The following is an 18,966-nucleotide window of genomic DNA, read 5'->3' as shown; positions in this document are numbered from 1 at the left end:
TTTGCCTACTATAAGCAATGCACTGGTGCACCTTAAAGCGGAGTTCCACCCTAATTTTAAACTTCCCATCATACATAACCTTATCACATGCTAAAAACTAATTGGATATATATTTTTTTTGGGTTCGTTTACCTTATTTTTAGTGATAAATAACTGCACTTCCTCCTTATGTGGCCGCGGCCGCCAATGTCATTTCCTGCTTTGCATTGACTCTGAGTCCTGAGAGATGAGTGTCATCAATCCCAGGAGTCAATGCACTGGTTTCCCTCGTCACTTCCGGTGTAGGCACGTCATTCTCTGCCGATGGATGGAGAGCAGCTTCTGGGCATGCGCAATGACGCGGAACCAGCTGTGGGATGACGCGCCTGCCCCGGGAAGTGACGAGTGTATAGCATTCTGGGACTCGCTTACAACCGCGAAATCCAGGAAGAGGGACACTGCAGCTTCAGATGCCCACACTACAGATGGCCGCGCTGTACAAGAATTTCACAAGGTAAGTAATTCATACTGCATTTACACTAAACAGGGGACAGTTTACACAATATTGTTATTTAAATGCACTAGCCCTAACTATTCAAGGGTTATTTTTGCTAAAAAAAAAAAAATTTGTCCGGAACTCCGCTTTAAGTGAATCAACGCCTTAGCGTGTCACTTTACTAGTTGTTACATTTAAAGATGTACTCCATGCAAAAAGCTAAATATACCATTGAATTACACATATAGTAATTGTTTCACCTCCAAAAGAATTTGTATTTCTACCAATCTAGCCCTGAGATTTAGACAACCCTCCCAGACAGCACAGCCAGCCAGGTGACCTGACTTTTCTCTGCTACACTTAAACAAATAGTATAGTCAGTTCCCTACCCTAAGCCTATGGAGAGTAAAGGAACAGCACCACACCGATGGGGTCAGCACTCTGCTCTCTTCTCTTGTCAGCTGGTTCCTTGTCAGCACATATGTATCACACCTAACTGGCTCATAGTACAGCTTCCACCCCCTCCTCTACTCAGATTTTAAAGTTGTGCTGTACAAGGGATTACAAGACCCTAAAATCAAGTCAAATTCAAAAAAGTTACACTAACTACATTTACAAATATATTTTACAATTAATTTTTTTTTTTTTTTAATATGTGTTCAGTTTTCAATGTTGTTACAAGAGAAATGAACATGTTTATAACCGTACCCATTTTGTATGATATCATAAAACGCAGGATCGTTGGGATTGTCATGTGGGGTGGCTCTACAGGACTCCACAAATAGTTCAACGTTGGGTATAGCTGAAGATACCTCAATCCCTAGGTAGAGCAAATCCCTCAGAGAAACCTCTAAAGGATACTGGTTGAGTTCTTCCACAAACTGGTCATCTGTGTAGAACTGGAACGTGTAGTTAAAATGACCAAACCCAGCCTCCATAAATTCATAATCTGCTCTGTGTGCCCGAAAGGATGTAGAAATCCGGCTCTCTTTGGGGAAGGAGCAGTTCATGGGGATGACCATATGGTTCTTCCTTGTAATGACTGAATCCATGCCATCAAATGAGGTAATTCGGTTGGAAAATATAATATCCACCTCAGTTTCCTGGAGACAGAAAAAATGCTTTAAAAAGTAATTGCACAGAACATAACTGGCTATTAATATTTGTAAAAAATAACAGTAGATTGTTGATGCAATTGTCTTAGAGGATCAGGAAGGATTGTTTTCCCCTTTTGCAACAAATTGGACCTCCCTTTACAATGCATGAAACTTTGAACCATTGAAAGGACCCTTTGACTGTTGAGAGCATGACCAAAACAAAGAGTCGATGGCACATGTTCCCTTATTTATTTAGGAAAGTAAAAATGTAATGGCTAGCTTCTAAGTAGAGGGTAATTCCAACTAAGAGTAGAGCAGTGTGGGTGCAGGGTGAGGTCACACTGATGTGAAGCTACAACCAGCAGTGCACCTATCACCCACCTTATTTTGCATCCATTCCACTCATCCGTCTTATATTCCTGTTGTTACAGCTTTATTGGCTGGGGTTTACCCTGCCAGCAAAAATGGTATCTGATTAATTCCCTCAATGTTAGTTGGATGTCTGTTGTGGACCTATGGTTAGGGCAGGCCTTGAAACCATGTTTTGTTGGGTGTTCACAGTTCATCCATGGCTGACACAGGTATTTTTGTTGGCCACAATCTATCAGCATGTTTGCTGTTATCATTGGAGTAAGAGAACAATGTTACATAGTTACATAGTTAGTCAGGTTGAAAAAAGACACAATTCCATCGGGTTCAACCGAAAAAAACAAAAAACAGTATTTAAAACCCAACCATACAATCCCATATACACAATCCTATACCCGTTGTTGATCCAGAGGAAGACAAAAATAAACCCCAGCAAAGCATGATCCAATTTGCTACAGCAGGGGAAAAAATTCCTTCCCGATCCCCCAAGAGGCAATCAGATATTCCCTGGATCAACTTTACCTAAAAAAATGTTTAATACCCATTTATATTATGTACACCTAGGAAAGAATCCAGACCTTTTTTAAAGCAATCTAGTGTGAATCAATGAAGCTGTGGTCTTGCCCTTCAAACTAAGAAGAGTTATGGGGTTATGGTATTTTATCTAATTGATTAGATAATTGTTTATGCCTATGCTTTTCACCAGTCAGGCTCTTGCCTTCCTCCTGATCCTTTCTAATAAGTTTAGAGTTCTGTGATTGCAGATTTTTGAAAGGACAGAACAGGAACTAGCCCACCCTCCAAGGTCTGTACAGCTTGAGTATATGTGTCTTCCTGCCCCATAGAAGTCTATGTGAATCTACTGCATGGGTCAACTAAACCTAGTACCTGGAATTATCTAGAAAAAAGTGGACCTTAAGCTTCTAAAAGCCAGGCTAATTGTCAGAAGGCTTTTGTGTTAGTAACAGTTTTTTCAGCATATTACCTCAATTTCTGTGCCACAAGAGTTGTATTCGACACTTGCAATTAAATGGGTGTAGTTGGTGGTAACAAGACAATTGGGATCAATCAGGTGCAGGTGTCCCTCATACAGCTCAGTGTCCCGTGTCTTTTCAATGATCAGAGTCATAGTGTTCTCGTTACATATCAAAGTTGTATTTCCTTATGAAAAGAGGAAAATAGCAATACATTATTTAGTATCTGTGGTAGTAAATGTCTGGGTAGTAGGTGGGGATAACTGTATAAAAAACGAAAAGTTTCTTTTTTTTTTTTTTTTAATAGTGTGGTGAAGGTTTAGCACCCCTATTGGGGTTTTAAAGCTGGTTGTGTCCCTGCTAGGGAGAAAAATGGTCACTGGGACTAAATGAGAGGGAAAATCCACATTTTTACTTGTCTGTAGATTATCTCTTCACTTTCTGTTGTGTCCATGGGTTACAAAGTAAAGAAAAAATAAAGAGTAGGTAACAAGTGTGTTATGTTCCTGATTAGGTGGTGCAATATGGGGCCATGGCTCTTTGCCAGCAACATGATAAAGGGGTGGGGCTCTGAAACAAGTCTGTGGCAGTGTACATTCACGTGGGCATAGTCCCCATAAAGGAGTTACATGGATTTTTGTTATTGTTTCACTGGGACCCAGACCTATGTTCACTTGCTGGCATTGGGAAGCTTTTGTCTGGATCACAATTTTGTTTCACTTTTAATAGTATAATCTCTCCTTCACTGGGAACCTATGATGTCATATTGTTTTTATGTGTGCATTACAGCCATTCTTTCACCATAGCGGTTTCTCTGGAAATATACATCTTATCACAATGAGACTTTAGTTTAAGGGCTTGACCAAAGGACCAGTAAAAAAGTCTTTAGAATCCCGTGTCTTGGTTTTTAAAGAAGCACAAATTCAGGTAAAAATGTATCATTCAAGTTTTCTCATTACTGGGGAATACATTTTGCCAAAATACTGAGCTACTACCAGGGTTCTTTAAACAGTTTCCGCACTTTTTGTAAACTATGTATCCAATAAATAATGTACATTATTGATTGCCATTAAATTAAATTCATACCCAAATTGCTGGGTCCAACAACTACAATGATGCATCGCATTTCTGACTGGTACCTAAAAAAAATAAGATGCACAGTTACATTTGCAATAAAAAAACATGTAATAAGCAAAATGTTATTTTGCAAAATGTTGACCTTTAAGACGTGCACAGACCTAAAAACTCAATTTTGGGTGGAGTGACCCATTAGGTTTTAAAAAAAATATTGCCAATATTATAAGCCCCTAGATTACTAATTAAAGAACCAATAGGCCTAAAACATATCACCATAGGGATGCCACAATAACCAAAATAAACAACAGTTAATATTATGTCCTAATTAACCACTTAAGCCCCGGAGGATTTGGCTGCTAAAAGACCAGGGGGTATTTTGCGATTCGGCACTGCGTGACTTTAACGGACCATTGCGCGGTCGTGCGACGCTGTACCTAAACGAATTTGACGTCCCACAAACAGAACTTTCTTTTGGTGGTATTTGATCACCTGTGCGATTTTTTGATCATGCGCTATAAACAAAAAAAGAGCGTCAATTTTGAAAAAATAACAATATTTTTCACATTTTTTTATATGAAATTCCCCAACAAAAAAAAATGTAAAAATCAAAATTTTTTAACATTTTCGGGCCAATTTGTTTTATGCTACATATGTTTGGTAAAAAAAATCACAAAAAGCGTATTTTGATTGGTTTGCGCAAAAGTTATCGCGTTTACTAACAAAGGGAAAGATTTTTGTCATCTGCGATTTTTTTTTTTGCGGTACTGCGACATTGGGGCGGACAGATCGGACCCTTGACTGACATTTTTGACACTTTTGGGGTTACCAGTGACATTTCTACAGTAATCAGTGCTATACATATGCACTGTTACTGTAAAATTACACTGGCAGTGAAGGGGTTAACTTTATTTGAGAGGGAGGGGCTGTGTGTGTCCCTAGGGGCATTCTTTCTACTGTGATTGGCTGTGGCTACTAGTGTAGGAACAGTGATCAACGGTCCTACATAGTAGAACCGTCTGATCACTGTTTCTACACAGGGGAGAATGACAGGCGGCTGGTTTACATCAGCCGCCTGACTCTCTCCCTCTGTACCGACGATCGGCGAGTGACCGGCGGACATCGGGTCCACCGGTCACACGCACTAACTTCCCTGTGAACGAGCCGCGGCAGGCGCGCGCCTCCGCGGGCTCGCGCTCGCCCGCTATTGGCTCACAAGGAAGTGACAGGCAAGTGATGTACCGGTACGTCACTCTGCCTGGCCGGGGCTGACCGCCGCAGTATATAGTCGTGCGGCGGTCGGCAACCGGTTAATATAATATATAAAGCAGTTAAAATTTCCCCTACTCTGCTTGTCTGCCTACCAATCCACTGTTTTGATGTAAGTAGGAAGTGGTGGGGAGAAGTAGCAAGGAGAGCACTGCTGCAAAAACTCAATAGAAACAATATATATCAACTTCTGGGACTGAGCTGGGCGAAATGCAGCAAGAAATACTTAAAGTGTTTGTTACCCCAACACTTCATATTCCTGATATGTGCCTGCTGTACCATGTACTTGTATGAGAAAGTATCTTGTTCTTTTTGTATTGCTTCCTTTTTGTGAAATCTTGCCAGTCCCCTTGCTTTCCTATTAAAAACTGACCACACTTAGCAGGATAGCACAGCGTAGTTAGTTCTCGTGCTATGCTGGGAACTCAGCCTGCTCTCCTCCAATGATCATTAACTGGGAAGCTCAGTGTACTGCTGTTTCTCCTCCGCCAGCTCTTATAAAGCTGAGAACAGGGAATGTAATCACATAATAAAAAAAGGTATTTAAATTTTTTTTTTTATATCTATACAAAAATGTTTTGCCTTCATTTCTATTTTAAACTGAATGGGTTGTTTTACAAGATGATCGTTTACAATCACTTTAATACTGGGAATTGCTATGTCAGAAAACTGGTTCAATGGCTATTTATATTAGGATTATTTTCACCACTATTTACCACTTTTTAACAACAAGAACTGCAGGTTGGCACTTTTGGAATCCACTCCATTGCTTTCTGAGGTTGGCAATTCACTTTGTTACCACTTAATAATAATGGCAAACGGAATATGATGAATGTGTACATATCTGCCACTCTAACATTACACTGCGTGCAGATCGATTATCTTTTTCGCTCAATCAATGCACATCCTTCCTTTTCCTTATTCTCTGTCCATGCCAGGGATCTTATAAGTAAAGAAAGGGTTTAATGATGATCAATAACAGTCCAGTTAACCAATGTAAAACCACCATTTAATATGAGCTTTGTCTGACTTTGAAACAGATGATGGGTATTAAGTTCCACTTCAACTTCCTTTAATCATGGATCAATATATACATTTAGCACAAAGTGAAATAACTGTTTCATTTTGGCCATGGCAAAATGAAGTACTAAACATCTTTGCAGGCAGCATACAGGAAAGCCACTTCAGGGTCCCCCACAGTCTGATGTGTCCAATGCTCCAAGACATTATAACAAGCAGTAATCAAAATGATTGCATCACTTGTGCAACCTTCATATCTTTTGGAAATAAACTTTTATTTAAACCTCTGTCAAACTCATCTGAGAAAAAGGTAGATAAAGTCAGAATAAAATAATTTACAAGGCTTAATAAAATACAAACCCAGAGTATGTTTCTCCAACAAAGCATATAGGAATGTGATCTCCAACATCCTTCTCCGGTGGTGTCCATTCCAGTACCATATGTGTTGTGTTCAAAGGAAAGGTTTCATAAATCTCTCCTTTCGACATTCCAGGGGGACCACTAATCTTAAAGTCTTGTACACTAAAAGGAAATAAATATTGATGACCAGTATCATGTTTTCAAGGATATAATACACATACATACATTTGTTATAACTAAGTAATGTACTGTATATACAAGACTGGTTAAAACCCCTCTCACGCTTTTATTAAACCTGAACATTTTTAAACATAGTTTGAGGTAGGCTGGAATTCCACTATAAGTCTCATTTCTTTTTATTTCGTTATAGTCCTATAGCCTTGTATGTCATGATTTCTGACTTAAATTTGCTTCGAAATACCCTTTTTTTCAGTAAAAATGCTTCCTGCTCTTACAGTGCAGTTCCTTGTGCTAACAGAGCCGAAAAACAGCCACAACCCTCATAACAATTGTCCTTACACAGGCTTGTATTGAAGAGAAAAGGAAGGGGGATATAGCTGACCATGCCTGTGTGAATTACTAAGAGCTAATTACAGAGAGCCCTGGACATAATTATGGTGCCTATTAGACAGTCATTTAATAGACACCCTGCAAAACTGCTTTAATAGGAAAGTGAAGGTAAAACTAGAAGATTAGTAGAATGTCTATCTGACTGTATATATACTTTTGTGACTTAAGCTGAGCTTTAATGACCTGAGAAAACTGCAAATGTCCAAGCCTTTATTTTTATTTTTTTACAGGTACTTAGAAGTGTAGTGCTAATCAGTTCATAGAGATAGTGTCCACATCCAAGGTGAGAACTTAAAAGTTATCTTCCGCTGATATAATCCTCTATTAGTGCTGTGAGGACCACCACCAACACCCAATCACACAGCCTCTTACCAAATCGCAAGATTTGACCCTATGCTCTAGTCATAGACCAATAGCCATATTAAACCTCGACACAAAACTATACTCAAAAATACTGGCTACTAGGTTAAGAGATATAATAGAAGAATAGATCCATGCAGACCAAACAGGGTTTGTCCCGGGGAGAGAAGGAAGGGATAACGCAAAAAGAACTCTTATGCTGTTGAAAAAAACCAAATACTCAGAGGTCCCGGCCATGCTGCTCTCAATAGATGCGAAAAAAGCATTTGATAGGGTGGACTGGGACTTCATGATAGAAACATTAACCTCCCTGGCGGTATGATTCTGTCAGGAATTCTGTTCCAAAAGCGGTACAATTCTTTTCATGGAAATTTGGCGTTATGTATTATAGGCCTACAATTCTTAGTAATTACTGACTTAAACCTGACCAAAACAAGACTCTAGTAGACATCCCAGATGTGATAAATTTGAAACACAAACAAGTGAATTATAATTGAATCAATAATATTATTTTATTATTTAATATATAATATATATAATAAAATTATATTATTGATTAGATTATAATTCATGCGCTATATATTATATATATATGTGTGTATATATATATATATATATATATATATATACGTGTGTGTGTATATATATATATATATATATATATATATATATATATATATAAAACGCATGAATTATAATCGAATCAATAATATAATTTTATATATATATATATATATATATATATATGTGTGTGTGTGTATATAGGTATATATATATATATATATATACATATATATATATGTATATATATATATATATATATATATATATATATATATATATATATATATATATATGCATATATATATATATATATGCATATATATAATATAAAATGTGTTATGTGTTTTGTGCAACGTTTTTTTTTTTTTTGAATTTCCCTCCCCAGTTCCGCTCCCATGCAGCATTGCTGCTGCAGGGAACGGAACTAGGAAGTCCTCCTACCGACAGACGAGCGGCGGAGATCTCGCTGGCAGTCACAGCAATGAGAGCTCATCGCTGGATCGCCAGGATCAGGTAAGAGAAGCTCCGCTGCGCTGTCTGCACGCTCTGCCCATTGACCCCGAGCGTGACTCGGGGATACCGCTAATAGCAGAAAATTCCTACCCCGAGTCACGCTCGGGTTTACCGCTAAGGCGGTTAAAAGAACTTGGTATAGGACCTAAGATGGTAAAATGGATAAGTGCTTTATATAAAAAACCTACAGCTAGGGTTAAGGTAAATGGGAACTATCAGAAAAATTTGAAATTAACAATGGGACGATACAAGGGTGTCCTCTCTCGCCCCTATTGTTTATATTAACATTAGAACCATTACTGGCTAAAATAAGACAAGGTAAAGATATAAATGGAGTAAAAGTGGGAGAAAATTAACATAGGATCGCTGCATATGCAGATGATATTCTGTTCTATATTACGAATCCTAGAATTTCCCTCACAAATATTCTAAAAGTAATTAAAGAGTATGGGGAGCTATCGAATTTTAAGATTAACCCAATAAAATCTGAAATTATGAACATAGGGTTAAACAAGGAAGAGGAGCAAGGCTTGAAAAACTATTTTGCCTTTACATGGGTAAAATCAAAATGAAAGTATTTAGGGATATTTATAACTCCATTAATAAAAGATCTTTACCAAGCTAATTATTTACTCTTATTGAACAAAAATTATTAAAAATAATATTAGAAAGAATGTAAATTATTGCTTATCTTGGATTGGAAGAGCCAATGTGGTTAAGATGTTCTTGTTATCAAAAATTTTGTATAAATTTCAAATATTACCAATTGATATTCCAGCTCCATTCTTCAGGAATATTAAAACAATGTTAATGAAATATTTATGGCAAGGGAAGAAACCACAGGCGCAATATGCGGTTCTTACTAGAAACAAATCACAAGGAGGGTTGTCTTTACCAAATATGGAAAGATATTATAGAGCGGTAATAATCTCACGAATGATAGAATGGACAAAAGGGAATTTAGGGAAAAAAGGGATGGTTAGAAATTGAAAATACACAGAATAACACTTAATTAGATAAAACTATATGGATCCCACCAAAATATAGAGACACACAGCAGGATATTCCTGAATTCACAAAGGTAGTTTAAAAAATTTGGGACCACGTCACAAAACAGTTCAAAATACAGTTCAAAATTTAATTCCCCTTTGATCTCACTAAATGGCACAAATTATTTTTCACCGGGAAATGAGGAACACCCCAATAATTGGACATGGAACACATTATTAAATATATTGTTTATAAAGGTAAAATTTACAATTTATGTTTAGGTGAAAATACCATTAAACTTAACGAATGGAGGTATCTCCAGCTGAGACATTTTGCTAATTCATTATCACAACCAATTAGGTTGGAGAAAGAGATGACCACAGTAGAAACACTGTGTAACTCAACTAAAATGTTTAGACATGGTATATCTCAAATATATAAAATGTTGACAGAACGTCTCGGCTAGGAGATCCCTCCCTTCATTATAAAATAGGAAAGGGAAATATGTGAATCACTGTCAAATCACAAAATAAATATGGTATAGAAAGCCGCATATTGCTTAGCTATAGATAGTAGTACTATAGCATTAAATGTTTCTCTAGATGGTATATAACCCCAACAATCGCACATAAATATCAACCAGAAAAAACAGATCGTTGGAGAGGATGCGGGGGTAAGGGGACACTGTACCACATATGGTGGGACTGTCCCAAAATCAGAGATTACTGGTCAAAAAATCAGATGTAAGATAAACGAAATTACAGGAGTTAATGTCTCAGATGACCCCTGGTGGTGTTTATTTCATAGAACAAAAATGCCCTTTAAAAAAAATACAAAAGTACATTGGTTCCAAATGTATTAAATGCAGCTTAAAACGGAGTTCCAGCCATTTCACTCACCTGTCCAACGGTCCAGCGATGCAGCCGCCCGAAGCCTCGATCCTCTCCCTCGGCGCCGGCATCACTGCTGTGGGCACCCGGCTGTGACAGTTTGCGGCTTCACAGCCGGGTACCCACTGCGCATGCGCGAGTCGCGCTGCGCGCCGTGATTGGCCGGCAATCTTCTGGGACCTCTGACATGTCCCAGAAGATTGCAGGAAGGGAGGGGGAGAGGAGAACTTCCTAGTCAAAACTAGGTACCCGCTCCCCCACCCCCCCAAAAAATGACATGCCAAATGTGGCACGTCAGGGGGTTAGGACCACCTAAAGCGGAAGTTCCACTTTTGGGTGGAACTCCGCTTTAAGGAGCTATCCCCAGTAATTGGTTAGAGGTAAAGAGCCCAACCATAAAGGAATGGTGTAATAGAGTAGACCACATTTATAATATGAAATATTTGGGAAATAGTGAAGAAGAACTTCCCAAACATATGTCGGACAAATGGGGAAAATGGGAAGATTTAAAAAAATCTGATAAATATATGGAAATCTTGCTGGAAGATACAGGATAAAACTAGAATTTTGTCCAGGTTTGAGACAACATCGAAAACAGAAATTGATATAGTAGGTGGGGGAGAGGGGTGGGATAGGGAGGAGTTGGGTGTAGGGAATATGGGATAAATATGTACTGGTAAATGTTTGAGATGTATACTTACATCTAGTGTGTTCCTTTTTATTTTTTTTTGCTGTAAACAGTACTTTGAAAATCAATAAAATATTTATAATAATCAATAAAATATTAATATAGTAATTGTTAGCAGGGGTTTCTTGAGAACAGAAAGTTATTTCAAGGGTTCCTCTGGGGTAAAAAGGTCGAGAGAGGCTACTCTAGAGTATAAATCTAAAACATGTTATCATTTATGTTATTAAGATTTTAACCTGTCATAGAATGCATGTGCTGAGAGTCGTATCTGAAACATAGATCCAGCTTTAGCATACAGCTTTTCCCCTTGTCTTGGTGTTGGTGGAAGAAATTTTGGTATCCAGTGTCCAGCAGTACATGAAGGCACTGCATCAGTAACTGTTCAAGAGACAGAGAAATATGGTAATATTAGTTTTTGCAACTGAACAAGTTTCACAATTCTTTCCCCCATCTGCCTGCTACATTTACAACACATAGGTAGGCTAACCAGACACGTTCATCCTGCAAAAATAGTTTGTTTAACCTTCCTAGCGGTATTCCCGAGTGTGGGTTAAATTTCAGTGCCAAAAGCGGTAACCCCGAGCCACACTCGGGGTACCGCTAGGAAGATCGCTGGATCCTGGTAGAGGGGTTACTTACCTTGTCACCGGGATCCAGCGATGTATCCCGGCGGTGTGTGCCGGTGGATCTTCATCCCGATTCTCTGTGTGCCCAGACTTCCGTCTCCTGCGACGTGACATTCGCAGGGGGGGGGGGGGTGGGACCGGTGGCAAATTCAAATGTAAAACACACCAAACACACTGATACAATGCAAAATAAAATAAATTCACATTAGTTTGCCCCCCAGTGCCCTTTCCTGCAGTTTTACTGTACTTTTTATGTATGTTTGATATATATTATATATATATATATATATATATAATCCAACATCTTTATCAAGTACTGTATGCGGATGACACCACCGTGGTCGGCCAAATTGAAAACAATGACGAATCGGCCTACAGGGAAGAGATCTGTAATCTGGCAGTATGGTGTGCCACCAATAACCTGACTCTCAACGCCACAAAGACCAAAGAGCTCATTGTGGACTTCCGGAAATCCAACAGCGGGAGACATCTACCAGTCAACATCAATGGAACCGAGGTAGAGCGAGTCTCCAGTTTTAAGTTCCTGGGAGTTCACATCTCTGAGGATCTGTCCTGGCAGCAGAACACGTCAGCTCTGGTAAAAAAAAAGCACAACGTCTGTATTTCTTGAGAAGTCTAAAGAAATCTCATTTGTCCCCGGGGATTTTAACGAGCTTCTACCGCTGCATCATTGAGAGCATCCTGACCAACTCCATCACTGTATGGTACGGATGCTCCACTGTGAGTGAACGTAAAGCACTGCAAACGGTGGTAAAAACCGCTCAACGCATCACTGGCACCCAATTACCTCCTATTGAGCACCTTCACCACAGCAGATGTTTGCGTAGAGCTCACAACATCATCAAGGACCCTTCGCATCCCAGTCATAAACTGTTTAACCTCCTTCCATCACGAAGGAGATACAGAAACATGCGCACTAGAACCAGCAGGTTCAGGGACAGTTTTTTTCCATCCACCATCATATTACTGAACTCAACATTACACCGCTAATCACTACAAAACAAACAAAAGACTGTATGTAACTTCTGTACTATACATTTACATACTACATGGTATATCTTTTCACTCCTCAAGACATCTGCACTATTTATATCTGTATGTATCTTTATCATTACTGTACATTTTGCCCAATATTTCACATTTTATTTGTGTATATAATGCATGTGTATGTATTTATATATATATATATATATATATATATAGTGTATATATATTTTTTAATTATGCTAGATGGTTATCTGCACTGTAAATATGCTAGATATTTATCTGCACTTTTGCACGATTGCTACATTTTGCACTTCTGGTAGATGCCAAACTGCATCTCGTTGCCTGTACTATGCAATGACAATAAAGTTCTATCTATCTATCTATCTATCTATCTATCTATCTATCTATCTATCTATCTATCTATCTATCTATCTATCTATCTATCTATCTATCTATCTATCTATCTATCTATCTATCTATCTATCTATCTATCTATCTATCTATCTATCTATCTATCTACATACTTTAACTTATTTATAGTTTTTTATAATGTTATAATTTATGATTTTGTGTTTCAAACTTTATCATACCCGAGATGTTATAAAGAAGAACGCACAGAAAAAAAAAATCATATATAAATAGTTGGTTTGGGCTGCTCATTCTTAAGAATTACATGCAAAATAATGATACCGCTTTCAGCACCTAAAATCCAAAAGAATCATACCATCAGGGAGGTTAAAGTAGAACTAAAGGCAAAGCTTTAGAAAAATAGAAAACAGGCCCCACTGTGTGTGTGAAAATGAGGACCGAATATTACAGTGGGACCTGATATTATATAAGACTTTTAAGGGCACAGGGTTACCTCTAATGAGCACACATGGATAAAATTCAAAGATTTTATCAAGTCTAAAATAAAATTACAAGCTGACTATCAAATTCTATTACAAACTATAGACGTCATAGTATAAGGACATCCTATACATAGTTCAACGCATTTCGCAATTGAATGAAAGATAGCTTCTTCAGGAGCCATCATAGTGATGTTATATCCTTATATCTTGAGAAAAGACAATAAGGAGAAAACAGAAACATAGCATCATCAGTGCGTCTGTCAACACTCTACTCTTTTCATATATATTTGACAGTCACAAATGTAAAAGTTTCTTACAGAATAACAGTGCTCACCAACATGACAGAAAATCTACTCTTGGCATTTGTCTGCTAGATTAGCCCAATCAGCCCGCCAGACAGGCATTTAAGTCCAACCATATCCCCAAGGGCTGGTGTGTGTCACCACCCAGTCCGTGGGGGTGTTGCAGACTGGACCAGACTTCCTCAGGACCAGAACCAATGTTTCAGGGGTCAAAACCAAACATTGGATGCCCCTCAGAGACGGGCATTTGAGAAATTAATAAAATCTTTGAATTTTATCCATGTGTGCTCATTAGAGGTAATCCTGTGCCCTTAAAAGTCCTATAATATCAGGTCCACTGTAATAATTGGTCTTCATTTTCACACACACAGTGGGGCCTGTTTTCTATTTTTCTATATGCTTACTATGGATGTGGGTAGTAGGGTTGCCTGAAGGTTATCTCGTAGGTTTCCAATATAGTAAAGGCAAAACTTTCTTTTTTATTTTGGATAGAATAAAGGAGTCATAACATCTGTAGGGGTTTATTTTTGCCTTCTGTATCCATAGGGGAGATTTCCATTCACTTCCTGTCCCATAGCCAAAACAGGAAGTGAGAGAAATTAGCTCTAAAGTGAGGGAATCCATGATTGTCACCAGAAGATTTACTACCTATTTCTGGGGACAACCCAAAATTTTGGCTTGACTATCATATTCGATGTTACTGGAAACAGGACAACTAGAGAGGACACGAATCATGATAAAAACAAAAAACCGGGCAGCATAATGGCCCTGAAATCTGTTTTGCATGAAATTCTTTCTTACTGTGTTTTTCTGCCTCCTTGTACTGTCCTCCATGAGCTGCCAAACCTCTCCTTTTCTCTCTCACTTTCCTTTGTTTGGGACAAGTAGTGCAAGCTCCTTGTGGTCATGTGCACTGGTCATGCACACTACAAATTCCTTAGTCCTTCTCAGGAGTGGCAAATAGAACACGGCTATGTTCCTACATACAGTGGGACCATAAGTGTGTGCAAGGGTTGTGCCAGGTGTGCCTAGGTCACACCCTATTCACTACATGCAGTGCAGATTCCCCTATTGCCTTGGCTTCTCCTGTATTGCCCCCCCCCCCACAGTGCTATTGTCTTCCCTCCTCTCCTCTCCCCCCCAACTGCTGCAGGGGATGTTTTAGGATTGAGAGTGGGGTGGGGAAGGGGCTAGTAAATATGCCATTTATCCTTTTATCTAAATGAACACAGTGAGCACACTCACTGTGTCCAATACTAACCGAAACATAGTAAACTGTGTTTACTATGCTGCAGTGAAAGGCATGTGTGTTTGAGCTTTGGGGTGCACAACCTAATGCAATAGGCTGTGCACACCTATAGGTAGGAATATGGAGAACAAATGTAGCCACCCTCTAACAGGAAGTCAGATCACAGCAGAAAAAAAAAACAATTTGGACGAGGCTGAGAGCCACAGAAGGTACTTTTAAGAATAAGGAAAAAGATGGTCGGCACTCAGGATGACATCTAAAAAATACTATTCCTTTATTGAAAAGACATGAACAAGGATGTAAAAACAGCCTTCCTGTTTCGGAAATTAGTCCTTAGTTATGGCTATGGAAGTGGAGGTGAAGATTTTGGCAGCCTCAAGGTCTAAGCACCAGATGGAGCTATTATGTGGGAAGGTTGCCTTTCTCCCTCTGCACCGGAAGATCGCGAGTGACCGGCAGACATCGGGTCCGCCGGTCACACACGCGGACATGTCAGGGAACGAGCGGGGGCGGGAGCGCGCCTCCGGCAGCCCGCTCTCGCCCCCTAGAGGCTCTCAGGCGAGCGACGTACTACTACGTCACTTTGCCTGTACAGGGGTAAGCGCCGCAGTAAATAGTCGTGAATACATATTTGGTTAGATTTTTTATTTTAAACCAAAATTTAGTGTCACCTTGAAGTTCTAGGCTGCAATTGTACCAAGTGAATTGTGAAAAACTTGTATTTACTGTTTAACCACTTGCCTTCTGTGCACTTAAACACCCTTCCCATCCAGGCCAATTTTCAGCTTTCAGTGCTCTCACACTTTGACTGACAATTGCGCGGTCATGCTACACTATACCCATATGAAATTTTTATCAGTTTTTTTTCACACAAATAGAGCTTTCTTTTGGTGGTATTTAATCATCTCTGGGTTTTTTATTTTTTACAAAAAAAAGAAAAAAGACAGAAAATTTTGAAAAAAAAAAAAAATTTTCTTATTTTCTGCGAGTAAATTTTGAAAATAAACTTTTCTCCTTCACTGATGTGCGCTGATGAGGCGGCACTGATGGGCACTGATAGGCTGCACTGATGGGCACTGATGAGGTGGCACTTATGGGCACTGATGAGGTGGCACTTATGGGCACTGATGAGGAGGTACTAATATGCCGCACTGATGAGCACTGATAGGCGGCATTGATAGGCGGCACTGATAGGTGGCACTGATGAGCACTGATAGGTGGCACTGCTGGGCACTGAGAGGTGGCACTGAGAGGTGGCACTGCTGGGCACTGAGAGGCGGCACTGACGGGCGGCACTGATGGGCACTGATAGGCGGCACTGATGGGCACTGGCGGATGGCACTGATGGACACTGACAGGTGGCACTGATGAGCACTGATGGGCGGCACTGATGAGCACTGATGGGCAGCACCATCAGTGCCCACACTCAGTGCCCATAGTGCTGCCAGTCAGTGCTCATCAGTGCCTAGATGAGCAGGCACTGATGGGCACTGACTGGCAGCACTATGGGCACTGATTGTGGGCATTGATGGGGGGCACTGAGGCGGGCACTGTGGGCACTGATGGGGGGGCAATGTGTGTGTTTTTTTACCTTTAGTAATCAGGGCACTGGTGATCAGTGCCCTGATTACACTGCTGTGTGTCCCCGGCGGCTGACGGCTCCCCCTCCTTCCTCCACTGCAGGCTCTGTGTGAGGAAGGAGCGCCGGCGATGAGAGATGATCTCATATGTTTACATATGAGATCATCTCTCATTGGACGGCTTGATCACATGGTGAATGGCCGCTGTGATTGGCCATTCACCACGATCTGTGATCGGCCGTGTCCAAGGGACACGGCCGACACAGATTCTCCCCGATGCACGCTTGCGGGAGCGCGCGGGGAGAGTCTTTCTGGGAGGCCGTTTAAAAACGGCCTCCCGAAAATTCAAGTCCGCGCTGCAGCCGTATATAGGCTGTAGCGCGGATGTCAGGAAGTTAAACTTCTCTTAAAGTGGAATACCAGCCACCACCTAACTAATCTTAAAACAGCTCATTCCTCACACCTATGCTAGCTAAACTTTGTAACCTTTGTAAGAGAGATCTGTATACTTACCTATTTTCAGGCCAGCTCCGGTCACATGATCTCCCCTATGTCAGCCAGAGGCAGCTGCAGGGGAGAGGATAGGGAGCTCTCCGACAATGGCTGGTAAAGCCTACAGACATGACATCACCCTTAGGCTTAGGCTCAATAACCCATCTGTCATTAGAGCCACAGGGGAGCCAGATCTCGTGATCAGACAGGTATGCAGTGTTGACTCTAGGAACAATATATAGGGGGTATATAAGATACCAGTGAAAACTGGGGGCACACTCATCATTTTCACCACTATATTATACCACTGAAAAAAACTAAATAAGTGTATATATAAATAAGGTTACAAAATACAAGAGTAATGCAGTATGCAATGATACCTTTTTATTGTACTAACCTAACACTTAAAAGACAAGCTTTCAAGAGTTTTCATTTCTTCCCTAGGTGTTGCTTCATACCAGAGAAAGAGGAAAACTCTTAAAAGCTTTTCTTTATAGTTTTAAAGCAATTTCAGCAAACAATTTATTCAGTAATAGCCCCTAGTATTGGTGCCAGTTAACGCAGTAACAAAGCCTAGTATTGGTGCCAGTTTACGCAGTACAAAAGCCTAGTATTGATGCCAGCTTACACAGTTATAAAGCCTAGTAATGATGCCAGTTTACACAGTAATAAAGCCTAGTATTGATGCCAGTTCACACAGTAATAAAGCCTAGTATTGATGCAAGTTTACGCAGTAATAAAGCCTAGTATTGACGCCAGTTTACGCAGTAAGACCCCTAGTATTGGTGCCAGTTTACACAGTACAAAAGCCTAGTATTGATGCTAGTTTACGCAGTAATAAAGCCTAGTTTTGATGCTAGTTTATGCAGTTATAAAGCCTAGTATTGATGCCAGTTTACGCAGTAATAAAGCCTAGTTTTGATGCCAGTTCACACAGTAATAAAGCCTAGTATTGATGATGCCAGTTTATGCAGTAATAAAGCCTAGTACTGATGCAAGTTTACGCAGTAATAAAGCCTAGTATTGACGCCAGTTTACGCCGTAATAAAGCCTAGTATTGGTGCCAGTTTATGCAGTAATCACCCCTAGTATTGGTGCCAGTTTACGCAGTAATAAAGCCTAGTATTGGGACCAGTTTACACAGTAATACCCCTAGTATTGGTGCCAATTTATGCAATAAAAAAGCCTAGTATTGGTGCCAAAAAAAATAAAAAATTCTTACGCTACAGATGTATACACACCCTGTTGAAAAATCAAAATTCAAAATGTGTGCTGAAATATATATATATATATATATATATATAAATGTGAGTCCGTATATATATATATATATATATATATATATATATATAAATATGTGCCGCAATTTAAATAAAACAATAATAAAAATAGTGAAAGAAAACCATGACACTAGTTGCGCACAACACCAATCAATAAAATAAAATAAAAGCAATCCTCAATAAATTGTGCCCAAAAATTGAGTCCACAATAAGAATGTTGGATATAAAATCCAAAAAACGAAATATACTGTGAATAAAAGTGAGTCCAAAAATTAACTTGTATAAACGTGATAAACCAAATGATCTTGTGATATTACAGTGCTAATAATACGGTGACACCCAAATTAGATCCACCACCGATGTGC

At 39.5% G+C, this 18,966-nt stretch overlaps 1 protein-coding gene across 1 annotated transcript in view; it reads right to left on the bottom strand.

The window, feature by feature from the left end:
* LOC309565929 (uncharacterized protein) overlaps positions 1 to 18,966 on the bottom strand; it is a gene marked incomplete at both ends in the record, with an annotated part of 41,347 nt that overhangs the window by 3,439 nt on the left and 18,942 nt on the right. Inside the window, 5 exons of the mRNA XM_082270959.1 lie at positions 1,184 to 1,578; positions 2,927 to 3,102; positions 4,002 to 4,054; positions 6,639 to 6,800; positions 11,450 to 11,591. Of these exons, the coding sequence (XP_082127085.1) occupies positions 1,184 to 1,578; positions 2,927 to 3,102; positions 4,002 to 4,054; positions 6,639 to 6,800; positions 11,450 to 11,591 (928 nt within the window). The remainder of the gene's footprint in view (positions 1 to 1,183; positions 1,579 to 2,926; positions 3,103 to 4,001; positions 4,055 to 6,638; positions 6,801 to 11,449; positions 11,592 to 18,966) is intronic.

This window comes from Pelophylax lessonae (genome assembly GCF_965119305.1).
Source record: "Pelophylax lessonae genome assembly, chromosome: 10".
NCBI classification, from domain to species: Eukaryota; Metazoa; Chordata; class Amphibia; order Anura; family Ranidae; genus Pelophylax; species Pelophylax lessonae.
The sequence above is the reverse complement of the archived record's forward strand: the minus strand, read 5'-3'. Positions and strand labels throughout refer to the sequence as shown.